This window comes from Aythya marila, assembly GCF_965140915.1.
Source record: "Aythya marila genome assembly, chromosome: 11".
Taxonomy (NCBI): Eukaryota; Metazoa; Chordata; class Aves; order Anseriformes; family Anatidae; genus Aythya; species Aythya marila.
The window spans coordinates 19,771,435-19,790,180 of NC_139052.1; the positions used below are offsets into that span (position 1 = coordinate 19,771,435).

General features: G+C 39.7%; 1 protein-coding gene across 1 annotated transcript; it reads right to left on the reverse strand.

The window, feature by feature from the left end:
- Window positions 1–4: 4 nt before the first annotated feature.
- On the reverse strand, window positions 5–6,805 carry LCTL (lactase like; the record flags this gene model as incomplete). Its single annotated transcript, XM_082769170.1, has 12 exons — window positions 5–344; window positions 1,161–1,409; window positions 1,864–1,990; window positions 2,275–2,549; window positions 3,215–3,376; window positions 3,469–3,523; window positions 4,210–4,305; window positions 4,841–4,969; window positions 5,230–5,336; window positions 5,472–5,559; window positions 5,752–5,912; window positions 6,703–6,805. The coding sequence occupies 12 exons, from the start codon at window positions 6,803–6,805 to the stop codon at window positions 154–156; spliced, it is 1,743 nt and encodes a 580-aa protein (XP_082625296.1). The 3' UTR covers window positions 5–153.
- Between the last annotated feature and the right edge of the window lie 11,941 nt (window positions 6,806–18,746).

Consider the following 18,746-nt stretch of genomic DNA (forward strand, 5'->3'; position numbering starts at 1 on the left):
AAAACCTAGAAGCAGTGCTATGTGGACAGGTAAAGTAATATTCCTGCACCCTTACAATGGTACAAAAAGAGGCATTTGTGGTAGGATTTAAACAATATAATAAAACAGTTGCATTGTATAATGCAAGATGAAGATGTGTCCAAGTGTGCAATTTTAGCTATGATTTTGAAGGAAGAAGAGCAGTAGGACAATACTGATGAGTATGCAGAGCGTGAAAATTGTAGGAAGGACGATCTCTGTCACCATTTCCATATGAGTAACCAAGGAATCTAAAATTTGAGAAATGAATAATATGTAAGAAACTTCATCTTCACTCATTGTTAGGCTACGGATATCCATAAATACTCAAAAAATCCTTAACCTAAAATTATTTTGTCATATGTTGACATTAGCATAAATAACAAGTAAAATAAAACAAACATTTTTGTTGCTCTGTAAAAGCTGGAGTAAATCCATAACATATTTTCATCTTCTATTTCTAAGGAAAATTTTAAGATGTCAGTGCTCAATGGGCTGCTAAAGTTCTGCTTACCCTGAATGAGCTTCAGTACATGAGCAGTATACTACTGTTCCTTTGATTTTTCAAGGGAAATAATAAACATAATTACCTGCATCAAGGAGCTGGTGTGTGATAGAACAAGTGTCCATGGCCTTTTGATGCCAGTTTTCCACCTGAGAAGATTGACACGCAGCAGATCCGTTAGACTGCAATTTTCTGTCTTATTCACAGCAGCTTCTTCTTGGTCCCTGAACACTTGTCCACTACAATTCACTTTAAAGTATTTTACTCTGTGAATACATGATTTTCTGAAAGTTTCTTTGCATCTTTGTTACTTGTTTTGAATGCATTTTAGTTGTTTAATTGAAAAAAAAAAAAAAAAGAAAAAAGCACATACCATTCTATGTCATTTTCCAGCTAAGTATCACCTATGTGTAATTTTTTGCATAGAAACCTGACCAAGTACTGTTAACTTGTGATTCAAAAGTTTTGTCACATAACTAAGTCCAATTAGTGTTTGTAGAATGCCTTTGAAACAGTAATTGAGGCCCTTTCCACTCTGCAAGCATAAGTATATAACACATCCCTAAAGTACAGTACCACAGCATTAAATTTCATGTGCCATGGTCATACAAGTTGTTTCATGAAGTTGTGTGATAGTTTCCATACACAGCACACACATGCACATGAAAAAGCATGATGGACATTACCTCTCTTGGATTTGGGAAGCCATTTGCACTAATAATATTTTTATAGTAGTCAACAGATGCTTTTGGGTATCGTGGTTTGTTCTTGTTTTTGAAATCAACGTGATAAAATCCAAATCTTTCAGAGAAACCTTTGTTCCATTCAAACTTATCCAACAGAGACCAGGCAGTATAGCCTCTTACATTAACACCGTCATTGAGAGCTGTAAACAGAACACAAATTATTCTGTTAAACTTGTTGCCTATGTTTATCTTCCTTAAAATATGGCTCTGTGGGTGTTTTGTTTTATAGCAGAAGGAGAGAGGTGGTGGGGACAGGGCAGGGGGAAGGGGTGGAGGACAGAAAAATGACAAAGTAGAAAATAACTTAAATCCTCTGAAAGTGTTTTCTTTAGCTTAAAGGTACAAAGAGCTCCCTAAGTATGATAATTAGGTGCAATTTCTCCTTTCTACCGAAACTGATGCTCTATTACAGTATTTGACCTCATGTAGGTTATTGTATTTATTAACACGAGTACATTTAGTCAGGTTGTGTCACTTTCGTGAAAGAATTTAGTAGTCTAGATTGCTGTCCAGTCTAATCTGTGAATATTTATTTATCTATGATGTAAATTATAAGAGTTTTTTAAAAAGTGAAAAACATGCTTTTAAAATTACCTTTTAGTATTTCATTAATATATCCTTTCAGATACTCTATCCGCCATTCATCACACAGTTGAGTGCACTGTACCTTTTCTGAAACTCCATTCTCTGTCACATAAATGAGAGGGTTTCCATACTGTGTCTGCAAACAGAGCTGTCTTTAAATTGGATTGTAGAAATAAAATCACTTTGACAGAACATAAAATTCTTTCTAAAATGCTTTACGACTGTTTTTCTAGATCTACTTAGTTATCTTTAATAAGAAGAATGTGTAACTAGGAATTTAACTTTTAAAATTATTGAATTCTATTGCTCTGAACTGAAATGAAGTTTCTTGGCAAAAAAGAAACTTGCCAGTTTAAGTAGGTGAAGCTCCTGCTTGAAAGCAGACTTTTTGTTCTTTTTAAAGATTTACTCTGTAATTACCTTAATGAAGTTGAGCAATCTTCTGAATCCCCAGGGCACAGAGTATAGCCACTTCGAGCCTGGAGCTGGCCATTTTGGGTCCACCAGTTCTGCCAGATCCTGGTCCATGTGGTAAGTGGACACTTGCAGAGATGGAAAGCTCTTCTGTGTAACATACCGGGTAGTGAAATGGCCTATTCCCAGGAAATCCGATGTGCCTTTAATATAAATTTTCTCTTGCACTGAGAAAGTCGGTAACCTTGATGTCCCCAGGCCCTGCTGGGCACTCTTCCTACCTATCAAAATAAATACAGGAAACATATTTCTGCGCAGCACAGAATCTTGTTTTCTTTAAATGACAAACAATAAATATGGTTTCCCTGAACTTAGTGTAGAGGACAGTTTAGTTTGCTTGCTTTTTCCTTTAGGTGAAATAAATGGTCTTCCTTTTGGTTTGCAGAAATAAGTCAGGTATAGTACATGGAGAGGACAGTGAATTCATGTGCTGCTTTTTTCAAAGAGCATGGAAATGTAATGCGATGAGGAAGGAAGTACTTTGCTGCTAGGTGCATCACTTATCTTCTATCTGTGAAATAGTGGGGCCCTGGAGAAATGTAAGCTTTTAGCGATGAAAAATTCTGCAGTTTTTTTGTGCTTAGGTAGAAAATACTGAAAATACCTAGTAATTCCCAGTCCTGGTTAGACCACTGCAAACAGGCTATTGCTGAAAAGACAGTTGCTTCCCTTCCAGTCATTCACTGGGACACTCAGATGGGCAACTGTTGAGCTCAACAGCAGTTAAATGTTTTAGTTCTGTTATGTCCCCCTGGAATACTCAGGGGATGTGTCTAGCCCATATTGGTTAGCGTCGTCTTACCTTTGTCTTCATATTTGACTAAAGTGCGTATTGGTTAGGGGTTTTGTTGATTTGTTCATGTCATAGTGGGCTACTGAGGCTTACCTACATAATTTTTCATCGCTTCTGGATAGTCTCCTCTGTAAATTGGATTTGCAAACCATCCCAAATGAAACTGTATGTATCTTTCAGCTGCATCGATGTCCGCTTGGCTGTGAGGATCAATGGGTTCACCCCAGCCAGTGGTTAGGGAAATTCCAACCATACCTTAAAAACAAAATGACAATTCTGCAGTTGATGCATAAGCATTAAGCCCTTAATGTAAATAGAAGCATAATTACAGAATGAACATTTATTACCTTGCTGCTCACTACGCCAAGTGTTATTGTAAGAGTGCCAAACCTTTGCGTGAGTCTGTAAGAATTAGAGGGGGGGAAAAAAGGGTAAAATACAGTCACACAGTAAGTATAGAGAGACACCAAAGATGGAGAGAAGCTTTTGCATTAAGGTACATCAGAAAGTATCGCATCATTTCTTTCATGTATATTGTGGAAGCTTTCATTTCATTGAAGATATCAAAAAAACATTGCTGCAATATTTCTTCCCTGAACTCCTTAAGGTCCTTGTAAAGGTAATAGCATTCAATACAGCATTCCAGCATCTCTGGTCTTTGGATGTCTTTGCCTAATTTACTGAGGGAAGTGAAAGTTTTTCTGTGAGAGCTGGCTTCACTGAAGTCACTTGCAAAATTCAAGTTCATTTCACTAGGCCAGGATTTTACTCCTTGTTTCTAGAGTAACCTAGCTATTTTCTTATTCAACCAGTTTTACAGGATGTTTCAAAGGGACCTTTAAATTACAAGGAAAGTCTGAGCTGTTACAACAGTGTCACATCGAGCACCTCTGACTGCCTGCTACACCTGAGTGTGCATTGGTGGTCTAAAACTTGGTTACCTCAGCTACTGAATGCATTTGATATGCTAGTTGGAAATGACATAATTACTAAACTATCTTTCTGTTTAAAGAGCAGGATCAAAAGCTTAATCAGTCTGCTAATAATTTTCAATTTACGCATAATTTAAAGTGCAACTCTAATTTTACTTTAATTATATGGTGTGCTGCTTTGTACGCTCCACATCCACCGAGCTTCAGTCCTGGTGCATGCTCTCCTGTTTCATAACCTTTTTCGGCAACTGCCTACAAATACATAGAAATAGTTATTAATTGAACAGTGCAGTTAACGAATTTGCTAACATGGATTTAGACAGTGCGGAATCTGTCTCTTAATCTCTCTGTCCTTTCCAGGCCCCTTTTTCCCTCTCCTGCCCTTGTCTTTTGTCTACTGTCCTACTGCTTGGCTGATGGTATGCTGCAGCTTGTTGGAAACAATGTGCTGCTGACCAGCCATAGGGACTGCCTTGCCAGCTTGCTGTTGTCTGATGTAGCTTGCCCTGCACCCATTTCTACTGCCTTTCTCATTTCTGTGCCTGTCTTCTCTCTAGCTGATGACTTTTCAAAACTTCACTGGAATTTCACGTGTCTTGAAATTCAGTACTGGTTGAAACCAATTTTGGGGCACAAAGACTGCTTACAGAAGACTATCTATCCATCTATCCATCTATCATTTTAAGCTACAATTTTTAACCTACTTTTCTGTAGTGTCCCTTCCACAGACTTTTGGGAACAGAACTGAGCAACTGAAGTGATTGGAAGGAAAGCATTGATAACTTACCCACGGATTGCTAAAAGTAATCCAGTGCTTCACACGGTCACCAAACTTCTCAAAGCATAGGTTGGCATAATCATTAAAATAATTTATCATGCTTATATTTTGCCAGCCACCATACTTTTCTTGGAGAACCTTCAAAAATATGAGTATCAAGAATCAGTAGTGTTATCTAAAGTTCAGTTTCAAAATAACAAAAGACTTTTCTTCAGAGCTACTGGAATATAGCATATTCCAGGATACAGCAATGCAAATGAATAAAATTAACTATAAGCACACTTAAAACCATGCAAGCATCTTTAAGCATTTTTCTAATGCATTTGTAGTCCATAAACGTAGAAGTAAATTTCCTATCAGAAACATTTGCGTTAGACATTTCACCAATTTGTCTTAACCTGTGGAAGATCCCAGTGGTAGAGGCTCACGATGGGGATAATGCTGCTTTCCAGAAGACTGTTGATTGTGTCATTGTAGAACTGTATTCCTTTCTCATTCAGTTCTGCTGATTAAACACACAAACAAGAAATTACCTGGACTGCTTTCTAAACTGGAAAAAAAATACAACTGTGGTTTACTTGGAAGTAAAATTGCTTGTCTATTACTACTGGTAAGTGTATGGTGAAATTGTTGTGCTTACTTTTGATGCCAGTGGGCATAATCCGAGGCCATGAGATAGAGAGTAGATAGTGATTAACGTTAAGCTCCTTCAGTAGCTGAATGTCATCCTATGAAAAGAAAGTCCAGTCAGCATATGTCATATCCAAGCAGAATAACTCTTCAGTTATTTTTCTGTCTTAATACAGGGTGGCTGGAGAGCAACCAAAATATTGCATCTTAGTTGTTAGTTCTACATGGGAAATCAGTGTCATGAAATGGCTGCAGAAGGTTTCTAGAGGGATAGTTCTCCTTAATGATACCTGAACTTTGTAGTAGCCATCACAGGCTGAATCTCCTGTTTCATTTCTGACTACTTTCCCTTTTTTGTGAGTGAAAGCATCCCAGATACTTGGTCCTTTCCCGTCCACGTCCCAGGCCCCTTCAGTCTGATACGCAGAACTTCCAACACCCCATGAAAAGCCTAAGGGTAAGAAGAAGTGAGTTACAATTCAAACACTTTGCTGGCCCAACTGCTCTTTCACTGAAAAAATGATCTATTTTTCATTTAATGAGCTGTGTTACTATTATTTTATAGTGCTGAAGTAGTGCTTTGATAGGATGGTAGAAGTGGCTTACAGTAAGAAAAAAATATGTTTTTATGTTATTTATGCCTGCTGCTTTTTATGTTCTTGGTGAGAAGTTTAGTTTTTTTACCATAAATATCTAAAGAGATTATTATTCTTTTTTTTTCCTAGTATTGTGGAAAAGGACATGATTAATCCATATAAAATCCATATGAAAAACTTTAATCAGAAAACCAAATCAGAAAACCAAATCTTTTTAAGTTTTGGTTTTGGTTGAATTAAACGTGTGTGTGTATAAATATTTTTGCATAGCAAAGAATATTTTTAGTTTGTAGTTTTTCATCAGTTGTAGATAATCTGTCAAAAGGAGAGGAGTTCCCAGGTTTGATTTGTTATACTGTGTATCTTATTTCATCACAGACATGAAAGGGAGATCTAGATATAAAATATTAATCTGATAGCAATTACTCCGAGTTTACTGTTTTAAATGGCTGTTTGAAGGGCAGGGTTAACCCAATCCTTACATTTCCAGGGCTAGGTGCAGAAAATGCATTTCTGCAAGAGCCGAAATTTTTGTTTCAGCTATTTCCTGGAAGGGCAAGGAAAACACTTCAGTAGCATTTTTGTGCAAACACTGGTCAATCTAGAGCATTATAAAAACCACAATCAACTGTAGTTGTAAAGTACCAGGTGGAAAAGTGCCGTAATAGAAGGAGCTGGGATTAATCTTTGTCCACTGGAAATCTTCAGCAGTGTTCAGGTGTAGTGCCAGCACAAGCGTATACCACATTCTCAAAGTGTAAATTTTCATCCCTGTTAATTTTATAATTGCAAAGACTTCTCTTCAAGTTCCCACCTGATGAAAGAGAACAGCATTGTCAAGTGTTGTCCCTCTGCAAAGCAGGCTTAGGCTGACTGAAAGGGAAAAGCTTATTTTTGCTGCTGAATGGGAATGATTTTCAGTGAAGGCTAAAAGTAGTGCTTGGGATAAGTGGAAGATGCAGTTAAGCGTCTGGCAGAATGATAAGAATGAAATGCAAAGTTGTCACTATTCAAAGTGCTTCCTGCATATTTTTCATAATGTTATTTATATTTTCTATATTTTAGAAGTGTCTTTGACAACTGCTTCATTCTGGATTTCAAACTCTCCCACCAATGTAAGTAGCTGAAACCCTGCAAACAGTGAGTGGGAGCGGGAGCAAGAAATAAAGGCGATTCTGCTGCTAGCATCTTGCCACCTAAACACACTATGTAATGGAAACAAACCTTGTGGTTTGTTTAGTAATTTTAAATACCTGCAGCTTTTATCTTGACGATGTCCCTTTTATCCTGTTCTAGCAGTCATTTAAAATACTAGTGTGTATGCTAGTATGTACGCACTGTATTTCTAACTGCTGTTGCAGGCTAAACTATAGTAATGACCTGCTGTAACCATTTTATTTGAAGTTGCAGAGCAGCTTTGTAGAACAATACTGTTTTTACAAAATTAATACAGTTCTCAAAGGACCTGCTTTACATGAGCCTCTGCTGGTAAATTTGAAAATGGGGGAAGGAAGTGAGGAAAAGTAGAACAGACATCTAATTAAAAATAATCGTATTTTGCATTGGAGCATTGTACAAAGAGTAAATACATCTGGAGCTTTGAAAAGGAAACTGGGGTTACAGGACTGGACCTGTCTGCTAAGCCAATCAATTGGACTGCTTTTGTGAGTCAGAGCATTTAACAGCCTTGGGGATCCCAAGAGCAGGTAAATGAAGGTCTGAAAACACTCCATCCTTGCTTGCCTGTACAAAACCAGCCTTGCAGTTGTTCTGCGACATGCAGGAAGGAGAACTGGATTTAGACAACACCTCTTCTCATCAGCTCTTCTTGCATAGCCCTGGGGCAAGTGACAGAATCAGGGTGGAAAAAACATGGTCAGAATCAGATTGCCTGTGGTGAGCCCACTGTGCTCTCTCACCTTTCTTTGTTAGATGTCAGTAATGGGACAGCATGGCTAAGCAGCATTTTTCAGCTAAGCAGCAGTTTATTTCTGACATGCTTTTTACTGTAATTTTGTAGAATCTAACTCTTGCATGTAAAAATTGAGGAACAGAGCTAAAGCCTGGTGGGAAACCTTGCACTGACTTCCCTGGCCTGCAGGTCAGAGCTCTAGTGATCTCTTAGACCAGGTCCAAAGGGCCCATGTAGTATCTGTGTTGCTTACAGATTGGTTCCTGATAAAAATGAAAAAATAACAAGTTTGGTTAAAACCAAAATGCAAAATAACCACTTTTCAAAACGTGTAGTCAATGTATGACCTCAGAGATCTGCCTCTCTCCCGTCTCTTCTGTGCTCATTAGACAGCACGCCGTGTCTCCTAATTGGCTCAGGAACTGCAAAGCTGCTTTGCGAAAATGTGGCCACTTTTACGTCAAATGCTTTTAACTTAGAATTAAAGGAATCTTCAACTGTACGTTGCTAATGTGAACATTTCAATTGCAAGAGAAAAAAAAAAAAGAGAGCGGACTACAGCCATTTACATTTTTTCCAATTGTAAAAGCAAAGTGGAGGGTGAAGCCAAATATTCAAATCTCAGTGGATAATTTTGCTCTGGGGATGGCGAAAGTGAAAAGCATAATGAACTTAATATCCTCTAATGAGGAGGAAGCTACAAAAAGGCCTGGTTCTGCCAGCAGGTCCACAAAGGGTCTTCTAATATTGCCCTTAAGGAAAGGCTTTTAATTATTCCATGCTATAGGTCACAGTGTCTAAATTCTCTTTAAGTATTTGTATTTTTAATATAAAGGGTTGCAGGATGCATGTGATTTTAATTTGGATATTGACAGTTAAATCTCTCTCTTCAGCCCAGTCAATCCATTTGTTAAAGTTTAGCATTACCCTTCGTGTTTTTGTTAGCAATGACTGATCGTCAGGTGAAAAGGAGCACAGCGAGCAGAAAACGTGCTGCAATGTCGATTGTTGGCTTCTGTAGCGTGATCAACCCAAAGGCAAGAGGAGTGTATGCTTTTGCAGGAGGGCTGATACTTCAGTTCCAATTCTAGAACATAGCTTTCATAAAATTTTAGGGTGTTTGTTATGGCTTTATACAATTACAACAATCTGATATGTATTTTGTATAACTCCATTGGAGCTAGGAACAACAGTTAATCAAAATCAGTAGATCTTTTTGCTTTTTCATCTGAGAACTGCATTACAAATGTCAGTACTGCAACAATTACTCAACTACTTGCATGATGCATGCTATAAAAGAAGCACATTTTTAAACAAACTGAAAGTTTTACAACACCCCGTACTCACAGAAACAGCCTTATTTCATGTACAGTTCGCTATGGACTGTTCTATCAATTTCCTTTTCAAATGAATACATGCTTTTTGGAACTCCTCTGTTCTGTTTGTCTGGCATATACCTTTAGAAATACAGTAGGAGAAAATAAGGTTTATCAAGCTGAGACAGTAAGGCTGTTATAAAGAACTCCCCATTGACCCTCTTGCTCTGCAGATGCTACGTTATCCCACGCCCTGGCTGAGTTATTTTCATCTCCCCCTGTTTCTGACTTACCGGGTGTTCTTCTCAGTTGATGTGTCCCAACTGGGAGATTCCTCTGAACTGCCAGAAATTTGCCAGGGCATTTAGAGTAAATTTACTTTCATGGAATAATTGCACAGAGTTAATCGAACTGTCATGAAAACTCGGGGGAAACAAGTTGAAAACAGCATTTTGTTGACTTACAGGCAAAACAAAACAGAACAATCCTTTTGTATCCACAGTCAATGCTGCAGGAAAAGGTTTAGCTTAACCATACAGATCTTTTAGCGATGAGATATTTCCTTTGTAAGCAGAATTAGCTTTCTGAGTGATCTATACGGTCATACAGAATCGGGCTTGCTCTTGAAGAGGGAATTTGTAGACTCTTTTTTTCTCTTGGCATAGGTGTCTGCATCCCAGATAGTATTTGGCAGGGAGATTTGACTGAGGGATTTTGGGAGGCCAGGAGTTGTATTTTTACATGGAGTAATAATGCATCGGGTATTTATAAGGCAGTCTTGAAAAATAATATGCTTTTTAGTTTCTTTTATTTCTAGAGGAATACCTTAGGGTGATGTCTTTGCTAAAATATGAAAGTCATATGAAATGAACATTCGCTGGCAGCTTTCTAGGGTACAAGTAGAGTATCATTCCCAGTGGAAGCTTCAGATACCTGTTTTAATGCTGATCTTTGCCTTGTTTTTCCAGCTTTCTGCAATGTAAATGAGCAGTTCCGAACAGGGCCGTCTGCTGGTACAGGTCTCACACTGCAGCTGCAGGGGCTGCATGGCCGGGCATCGCAGTACCACGGGGAGCTTCTCAGATTGCTGCAGCTGCCCTTAGAAATTAGTTCAGCTGAGGGAAGTAATTTACAGTCAGAGTACTTTTAAATTTATGTATGTATAATTGGGAAACAGAGGGATCTCTTCTGTGCTGTAAAGTTGCATGCTGTCAGTAAGTAGCTTGCGAGAGCTGGGCTCGTAATACAAAAGAGCATATGTAGGGATTGGAAAGAGGATGAAATGAGCAAACTTATTGCTAGGGCTAGCTGGGCTGAAAACCTGTGGTTTCAGCTGTTGCTGCTCATCCAGCTTTCAGGAACGAGTTCTCCCCCTTGAATGCTAGCAGCCCGGATTTCCAAACTGCAGGGCAAGGGGTGTAGTCCTGAGAGAGAAGGGGATGGGTCGCCCAGGAGCAGCGGTGAAGGTAACGACTGCTCCTGTAAGAAGCAGGGAGGTCTGGGGTAGGAGAGATGCTGCAGGGAGAGGCTCTGGACAGCATTGATAGAAGCCGTGTGAACCTTTAACTCATCAGCCCTAAGGAAAGGGGCTCTGTATATAAAGGGTGTCTGTAGGGGAAGCAGCTCTAGGGGGCTGGGTGTTTTTTCCCCTGTTGCAGTGCACCCAGGTTGCTGCCTGAAACGAGGGCTTTCTGGGGAACGCACTGTTCAAGGCCTTTGAAGCTATACAGTCAGTAAGAAAATTCCCAATTATTTATTTGCCTGTTTTTGTATTTGTGAAGTAGTGTTGGTGCCCTCTCATGGTCAGTTTCGTGAAAGATAGTGGACATTGAAAAGGTTTCCTGGTAGCCTAAAATAAACAATAACATTGTAGTTAATATAATACCTCTGCTCTGAGAGGTGAAAAAGTGCATTTGAAGACCCTTCTCAAGCCTGGAGGAGGTAATCCCTGAAAATCAACCAGCTGATGCACTTTGGGTTTTAGGATGCACAGAAAGGCCAGTGTAGCATACATAGATTGGCCTGCTGCAGCTGTGCTTGGTGCTTAAGGCACGTTTTTAAGTACTTGCCACAGATCTGGCAAGTTTTCTCTCCTGCAGAGGTGGGCACGGCAGTGTCCTGAATCACCGCAGCGTTCTGTGATGCTGGAGCTGGTAGGTTGGTTAAGGCTGTGCGTTAGTCGTTCCTTGTTACAGCACATCTACACCTACAAACACCAAAAATCAAGGCTTTGGCATGCCAGGAGAGAGGCGATGACAATTCTGAGAGCAGTGGAAGCAGACAGAGACAGATCACCCTCTTAACAGATGAGAAGCTGAGGAAATTTGACCAAAATCACGCAGGGAGTTTGCATCGAAGCTAGGAACGGAGCTCACAGCTCTTGGCTCTCTGCACAGTGCCGTACGTAGAAGCCAGGCTGCTTCTTCAGGGACTGGCTCATGCGTCACCGCAGTCAGTTGGTGAATTGTCACCGACTTCAGTGGTCAGAAGGGGCAAGCCCCTGGTGTCCATGAAACCACGACTCAAGCTACGTTTAACGTTGGCCGCTAGAATCATAGTGCCGTTCTGCTTGGTGCCTTGTGCCTACATGGGTTTTCTTCTCTTACCACAATCTTATTCGGGGATGTTTTTTTCCCAGTTTCCTGCATAAAAGCTCGACTTTACAAAAAAACTACAAAATCAAATCATGAGATAATCACATTGCTACAGCTGGGTCATTTTTTCCTCTTGTTTCATCTTGGAAAAGTTTTATTAGCAACAGTTTTAAAATGTGCCAGAAACACATCAAGGCTATAAAATCTTTTATTTTGTTTTATTGGTGAGTAAAAGGAATGTTAAAAAATGTACTTAGTGGAGTCGGTCCAAAATTGCCCTATGACTGCAGTAAAACAACCTGGAAAGTAGGTTATGCAACTGGCTCACTGCAGCGTGTTGTGAAGTCAAGGCAAAGTCACAACTGACTCTCAGTTTAGGCTTATCTGCAGTTTATTGGCTGCACCCTGCCGTGGGTCTTCATCCGTAAATGATGGAGGTATTTATGTGCTGTCTGGCTGCAAGCTTACTTTGTGGCCATATCATACAAACTTTTGCAAAAATCCCTCTATCTTAAAGCAGTGGAAACCTACTCTCCCAGATGATTTTCTATTTGTGCTCTACTTCATGTTGCAAAACCTCTCAACACCCTGACATGGAGGCACCCATAATACTAGAGACCATAACACTGCCATGTGATTGATTTGCTTTTAGCCCTAGGGTCTTCTGCAGGCTGATGATAAAGTAGAAGCTGTTGTTCCTAATTCCCTGACAGCTGCTCAGACAACTAGACCAAATTATCCTCATACAACTGTAACTGGAACCCAGTCTTTCCTGATCTTTCATTCTTGCTAGTGAGTTTTACTCCCTCTCCAGCCCTGAACAGGCCTTTTTCTGTCTCCGAGAGAAAAATCCTTTTATTACACAGCGACCAGAAAAACATGTAATTTTTCCAGTGTGTGGTCTACTGCAACTACCCTGAGATATTGGAGATTTTTCAAAATCAAAACAAAACCCACTTACAATTGTTCTTGGAACAAGAACACTTGTATAACAGTACTTGTATTTTTCTGTGTTACAAAATGACTTTCGTTGCATTATATTAGCTGGTTTTGGAAACTTTTTTTCCAACACTCAACTGTACTAATGGGCTGGACTTGCTTTTCAGAGAAAAATAGAAAATTGGAAGTAATTTAAATGAGGATGTCTTCTTTTACCATCAATCATGTTGCTTTGACTCGAAGCAGTTGGAGGAACATAGTTGTTAACAGGGTTGTTCAGAACTGTTTCTTACAACTGAGTGCATTCAAAAGGCAGAAAGGAGTGTTTGGAAATGTAGGGGATGCATTTTATTGTCTATAAAAAGAGACCAAGAGCATGATGAGTCATTTTGCCCTAAGAGCTTGTTTTTGAACTTGTATACATATATATATGCACCAGGCTTGCCCATTAACTTTACTCTAAAGATTTGTTTTATTTCCATGCTTAGAGCATTTTTTTTCTACATAAATGCTTTTAGCCAGACCGGTATGCTCATGTGTGCACAGTTCTGCCCTTTACCAGTAAAGCCTGATAGACCTGACCTTGTTTTATGCCTTTTCTCCAGCTCTTCATGCTGCCAACTGACCTGGGCTGCCAGTGAGCCTGCATTCCCTTGGGACTACCAGGAGGCTCGCCACCCTTTCCAGGGCATCTGGGATGCAATTTGCTGGTGACATTGGCCGGCACCATCAGCAGAATTGTACGACCCAACTGCCTGGTACCCAGCACAACAGAGCTACTTCTGCTGGCCTGCCACTGCAGGGGATGCAAATCTGTCTGTATTGGGGAGAATCCATGTGCTGCTGCTGAAGAGTGGCTCTGTCTTAAAACAACAGCAACAAACACAGCTCCAGAAGTTTGCAAGATCTTGTGTTTGAACTGTGCTCCCTGAAATGAGATCAAGAATAGGTAACTGAAAATTACCCCATATTTCCTTAGCAGTCCCTACCCTTATGAAAGCTACTGCCATCGTATTTTATGCCTGTCTGTGACACTGAATAGCTGTAACCACTAACCACTGGTTTTACTGGGGTAATTTCTGGAAAACCGAAAATATGCAAGAATCTTCCGTCTCTGTTCTGCCACAGTATTGTAAGAATCGGACAGGATAGGGTAAGTCTGCAAAATCTATTCCAGTTATACTAAAAACTCAATTATTAAGGCCTAGTTTTCAAACAAGCCCCTAAATTGTGTATTCTTAATAACATTTCTTGATGAATGTAGAGAGATGCTCAGACTTCTCCCTTTTGTGGAATGCTGTTCTCCCAAATGGTTAAAAACTCTTCAGATTTTGCACTGATGTATTCAAAGGGCCTTATTGGATTTTCAATGTCCAAGCTCACTGGATGTTTGAAAATCCCAAAGTTGGTATTTAATACATGACAGATGTTATGGATATTCCTGGGTGCAAGGAGGGTCACGGAAACTGCGTCTAAACATCAATTTTAATTTAGCTTTTCCTGCTGATAGCTTCATACTAAGAGTTGGCCCCCATTTCAAGTGAACACTGAGAAGCTGCTGTAGGCCACTGCTGATTGGAATTTACTTGTGTTAGTTTAATTGCAAACTCTACCATCATCTGTTTGCAATCACAAAGAGGAAGCTTCTGAAGCTTGGGAATGAGAGAAAATGAAGTGTCTTAACAACTACAAAACACTGAGAATGTTTTTGGAGGTTTTCCCATCACTGTTTGTGAGCAGGAACGAAAAGGCATAGATGATTTATTTTTTTCCAAGTCCACCCTTATGTTGCACCTATAACATAAATACATAAAACAACCAGGAATAGTGCTAATTAATGAAGGTCCCAATGTACTGTGTAACTCATGAGTAAGAGCTCATGAACTGTTTTGGATGAAGTTGAATTAGTGCATTATTGAACTAGTTGAGTTAGCTCATTAGAAAAATCATACATTTTTTCTCTATGGATATTCAACTCAGCTTATAAAACATTCGGATTCAGTGCTTCTGGCTGTCCAATTTAATTACCAGTTTTAAAACACACCGCTGGAACATCTTTCCTTTAATAATGTCCCGGTAAGTGTGGCATTAGTCCTTTTCACATGCAGCAGGCAGATGGGAATTGTAAGGACTTCACCTGAATAGGTGAAGACACAGACTGGTTTTGCTCTGTTCAGGTCTGGAGGTTTAGGCTGGAGAGGAGAGTGGAAAGCCTTGCCGAGTGTTTAGCTGTGCTCCACCAAGAGGCAGCATTGCACAGCACGGACAGAGCTTGGGAAGAGTCAGGGGAGTGCCAGGCTGGCCCTGGGCTTGGTCCTCAGTGAGGACCTGGGGAATGGCTGCAGCGCTGATAGTCCTCATGCACAGTGAGGACCACTTTGAAACACGCTTGTGAAAAGTGCTCTGCGGGGTACCAGGGGTTTGGAAATCTGTTATTTACTGATGGACTGCTACTCGTTCAGCAGTAGGGACCTGTCTTTTTTGCCTGGCCAGTGCACGCAGAGAAGAGCAGCAAAGGAGCAGAAAAGATTCTCTGCAGCCTCGGGAGAGCTGTTAATGTGAGTGGTGTGTTTTCAGGTCTGCTCAGGAAAGTAAAACTTCTTTCACATGAGCAAAGCCTGAGAGGACTGATTCCTAAGCTGCCAGGCTCCTTACTGCCTGGGTAAACTCTTAAACTTCATGGGCAAAGTGTGAAGTTGAACTAGGATAATTTCCGTTCTTGTGCACCTGCAGTCAGATCTTTAGTGAAGGCTGTCTGCTGGCACAACATAGTAGTTTTTGTAGCTTGTTTATTAAACAAGAGGAAAGGATTGACTTTTGCTTTTGCTTTTTCAGAGATGAATTTCAGAGATTAGACCTTACTAGTACTCATTAGCAATTTTGGGGTGTAAAATATGTTCTGCAAAATATGTAAGAACATGCTGAATCCCTCTATCTTAAACAGATGACTAAATGATGCTAATGGAGATGTAATATATTCTTCAAGTGGAATATCTGTCCCAATGCCTTGCTGTAGCACAGCCTCCCTTGTTGTTTTGGGGACTGATCCAAAGTTAAGTCAGTGGAAAGTTTCTAGCTAATTGCAGCATGGCTTGGATGAGGTTTTGAGAGCCTTTGTCACTTTGTGATGTGAAGGGTTAAAACTTCAGGAGCCTGTTTTGTATTTTAGGCAGTGAAAAGGGGAATAATGGAAATAATTCATTGAAAGATTGCTGTGAATCAGAGAATGTACTTACTGAAGTTAAAAACAACAACAAAAAACACAACCCTGAGTTGAGATTAATAAAGCTCAGAAAAGTATGAGGAGATGTAATTAGAAGCTTTACAAGATTCCTGTTTTAAACTTGACCAGATGTTGGCAGTAAGATGATTATATTCTGTAATTTGTACGTTGTAGAGCAGCCATGGCAAACGTTACATCACTGTAGCTTCCTAAGGCATATAGGTGAAGCAACACTGACTTCTGATTCCCAGTGCGCTAAGAAATGTGTAGGCATTCTTTGAGTGAGGCATTTTTGTGCTGAGAACAAATCAGTGAGCTCAGCTGAGAGCATCAGATGGCTAGTGGGTAGGAATAATTACCAGAGTCTCAGACAGGCTGCGGAAATGGGTGCCTACAGAGTTAAATGCTCGTACCAGACCTACAAGTTTTTGTGGGTTCTTACCTTCAGTGATAATTTCTGCAAAAAGGGAACCTCAGCGAGCTTTCAGTCCAGCACTCCAAGTATGTCCCCTTTCAGAGAAGAAGTGTAATTCATTGTGTCGTGCTACTGTGCTCAGTCCTCCTCACGTTTCCCTTCTGTAGAACAAGGCTGGAAATGCAGTCTTCCTGAGAGATTTAACTGCAAAGTGCCTTGGGATCCTCATACTAGAGCAACAAAATAATTGCGTCGATCTCTTGGAGGATGTGGTAATTTTTATTTCCCTGCTGTGTTTATACAACACTCGGGGTAGTGATGTCCGTGTCTGCAATGGAAGCTCCCTGGCCCTCTTACAACTGCTTTGTGTTGTAGTACTAATACTGCTGAAGAACAGTGCTGGATGGGAGGATGGATTTACAACCAAGGCAGTAGCACCAACTTGTGTCTTTACAAATTAGAGGCCTTGCCTTAAACTAGGGGGTGTTGCAGTGGGACAACTTATATTATGAATTAAGCACATCCTTGTGAAAACAGAGCAAAAGGTAGGATGGACAGTACTAGTTCTGGATAGGGATAATTTGGTTTTCTTAAACTTTTTAGACTTTAAAATAGATTTCCATTAAAGAAAAAAGGCCATTCCAATCAACAAATCTGTATCGATTGAACCTAGGTTGCAGGAGGGCCAGATTTTCAGGTAGCTGCATCCTAGGATAATGATGGTGGTGTTTTTAAAGACGTTGCTAAGTGATGCTTGATGTTTGTTAGCTTTCTTTTTACTACAACAAATCAAAAAAGAATGTTATTTACAGCCATTGCTGAAATACTTGAATTCAAAATAATCCAAGCTAACTTAACACGTTAAAAAAATAAAGCTACATTCTTTACAACAAATCTTTCAGTTATGCCAAAAATACAAATTCCAGAATATATTTGTAATAATAATAATGCTAAAGCCTCCAGGCATGCCAAATTTCCAGTCTTGTGGATATAAGCTGTAAGCATTGTGCATTTTTCTTTCAGCCGTCAGATCCTCTCTTCTGAAGAGATCATCGTTGAAGAACAGCTTGAGATAAGCACGACGAACCAAAAGAACACAGAGAGATCCCGATGGCTGTCAGATCAGTAAGTCATTTATTTCTTAAATAACATCTGCTCCTTTCTTTAAGACTACAATGTAAAACAAGCAGCATGACATGGGGGATCGTAAATCGATCTCTCTGATTGTGCAGGTGGGATTGCAGGCTTGCACAAACTTGAAAGCTGTGCTTCTCAAAGGTGTTCATACTGGTGAACTTGAGGTAACATTTATCTCTATGGAGAGTGACTTGACTTGTAGCTTAGGTCCAAATCAAAAGGGTGGATGTAAATTGTCTTGTCTGTGAGAAGAATGATTATGTAATGTAGTCTCTGAATTATTTAAGTTTGCTTAAAACTTTGCTGATTAGCACTGCTGTGTTCAAACAAGATTATACAAACATGATGTGTGTTTTTTTCAGTATTTTTGCTAGCAGATACGGCTACTTTTTGGTTTTAGGTGTATATACGTAATCACATGCATGTATGCATAATCGCATGTACGTACAGTTACACTTCTAAGTAAGAGGGTATGTAAACAAAGGTAGGTAGTAATTCTTATTTTTAATTTGTTAATTACCAATGTAAGTGGGAATCTTCCAAATTCATATGAACTAGGAATTATTTTATTCTAGCCTTACAGTGCCACATTGCTTCGCTCCAGACTAGGCCTTGCTTGTCGTTTGCCTAGAGGTCTTAGAAGGAAGTGCTATAAACCACAGAAAACAAAGTTTGCAAATACTATGGATGACCCTGAAAGGAAACAGATGGTTTCTCAAACAGAAAACTCATGGCAGTGGAAGTTTTGGAGCTCTCTCCAGAAAAGTGGGGTTTTGTTACCATTGGTTTGCTAGAAACAAGAATATATTATACACTAAATTGCATTCAGATGATCTCATGCTAATCAAAACAATCTTGTGGGACCTCTGATTCTGATTAAGCACTTGGGCTGAAGGGTCCCGTGCTACCATTCTACCTCATTGGCAGGGTTTTTGTCGGGAGACATTTGTTATGTTTTTGAAGAAAATATTTCTGTGATAAGTGTTATATAAAAACCCATAAGGATATGAATAATCCTGTATTCAGTGAAGAGTTTAAACTGCATGCTATAAATAAAACCAAGGCCACACATTGACTCAAAAAGGTTCAAAAAAAACCCCAAACCCAAGTGAATAGCTCTGTTCATCCTGCTTACCAAAGGGGTGAGGCCATG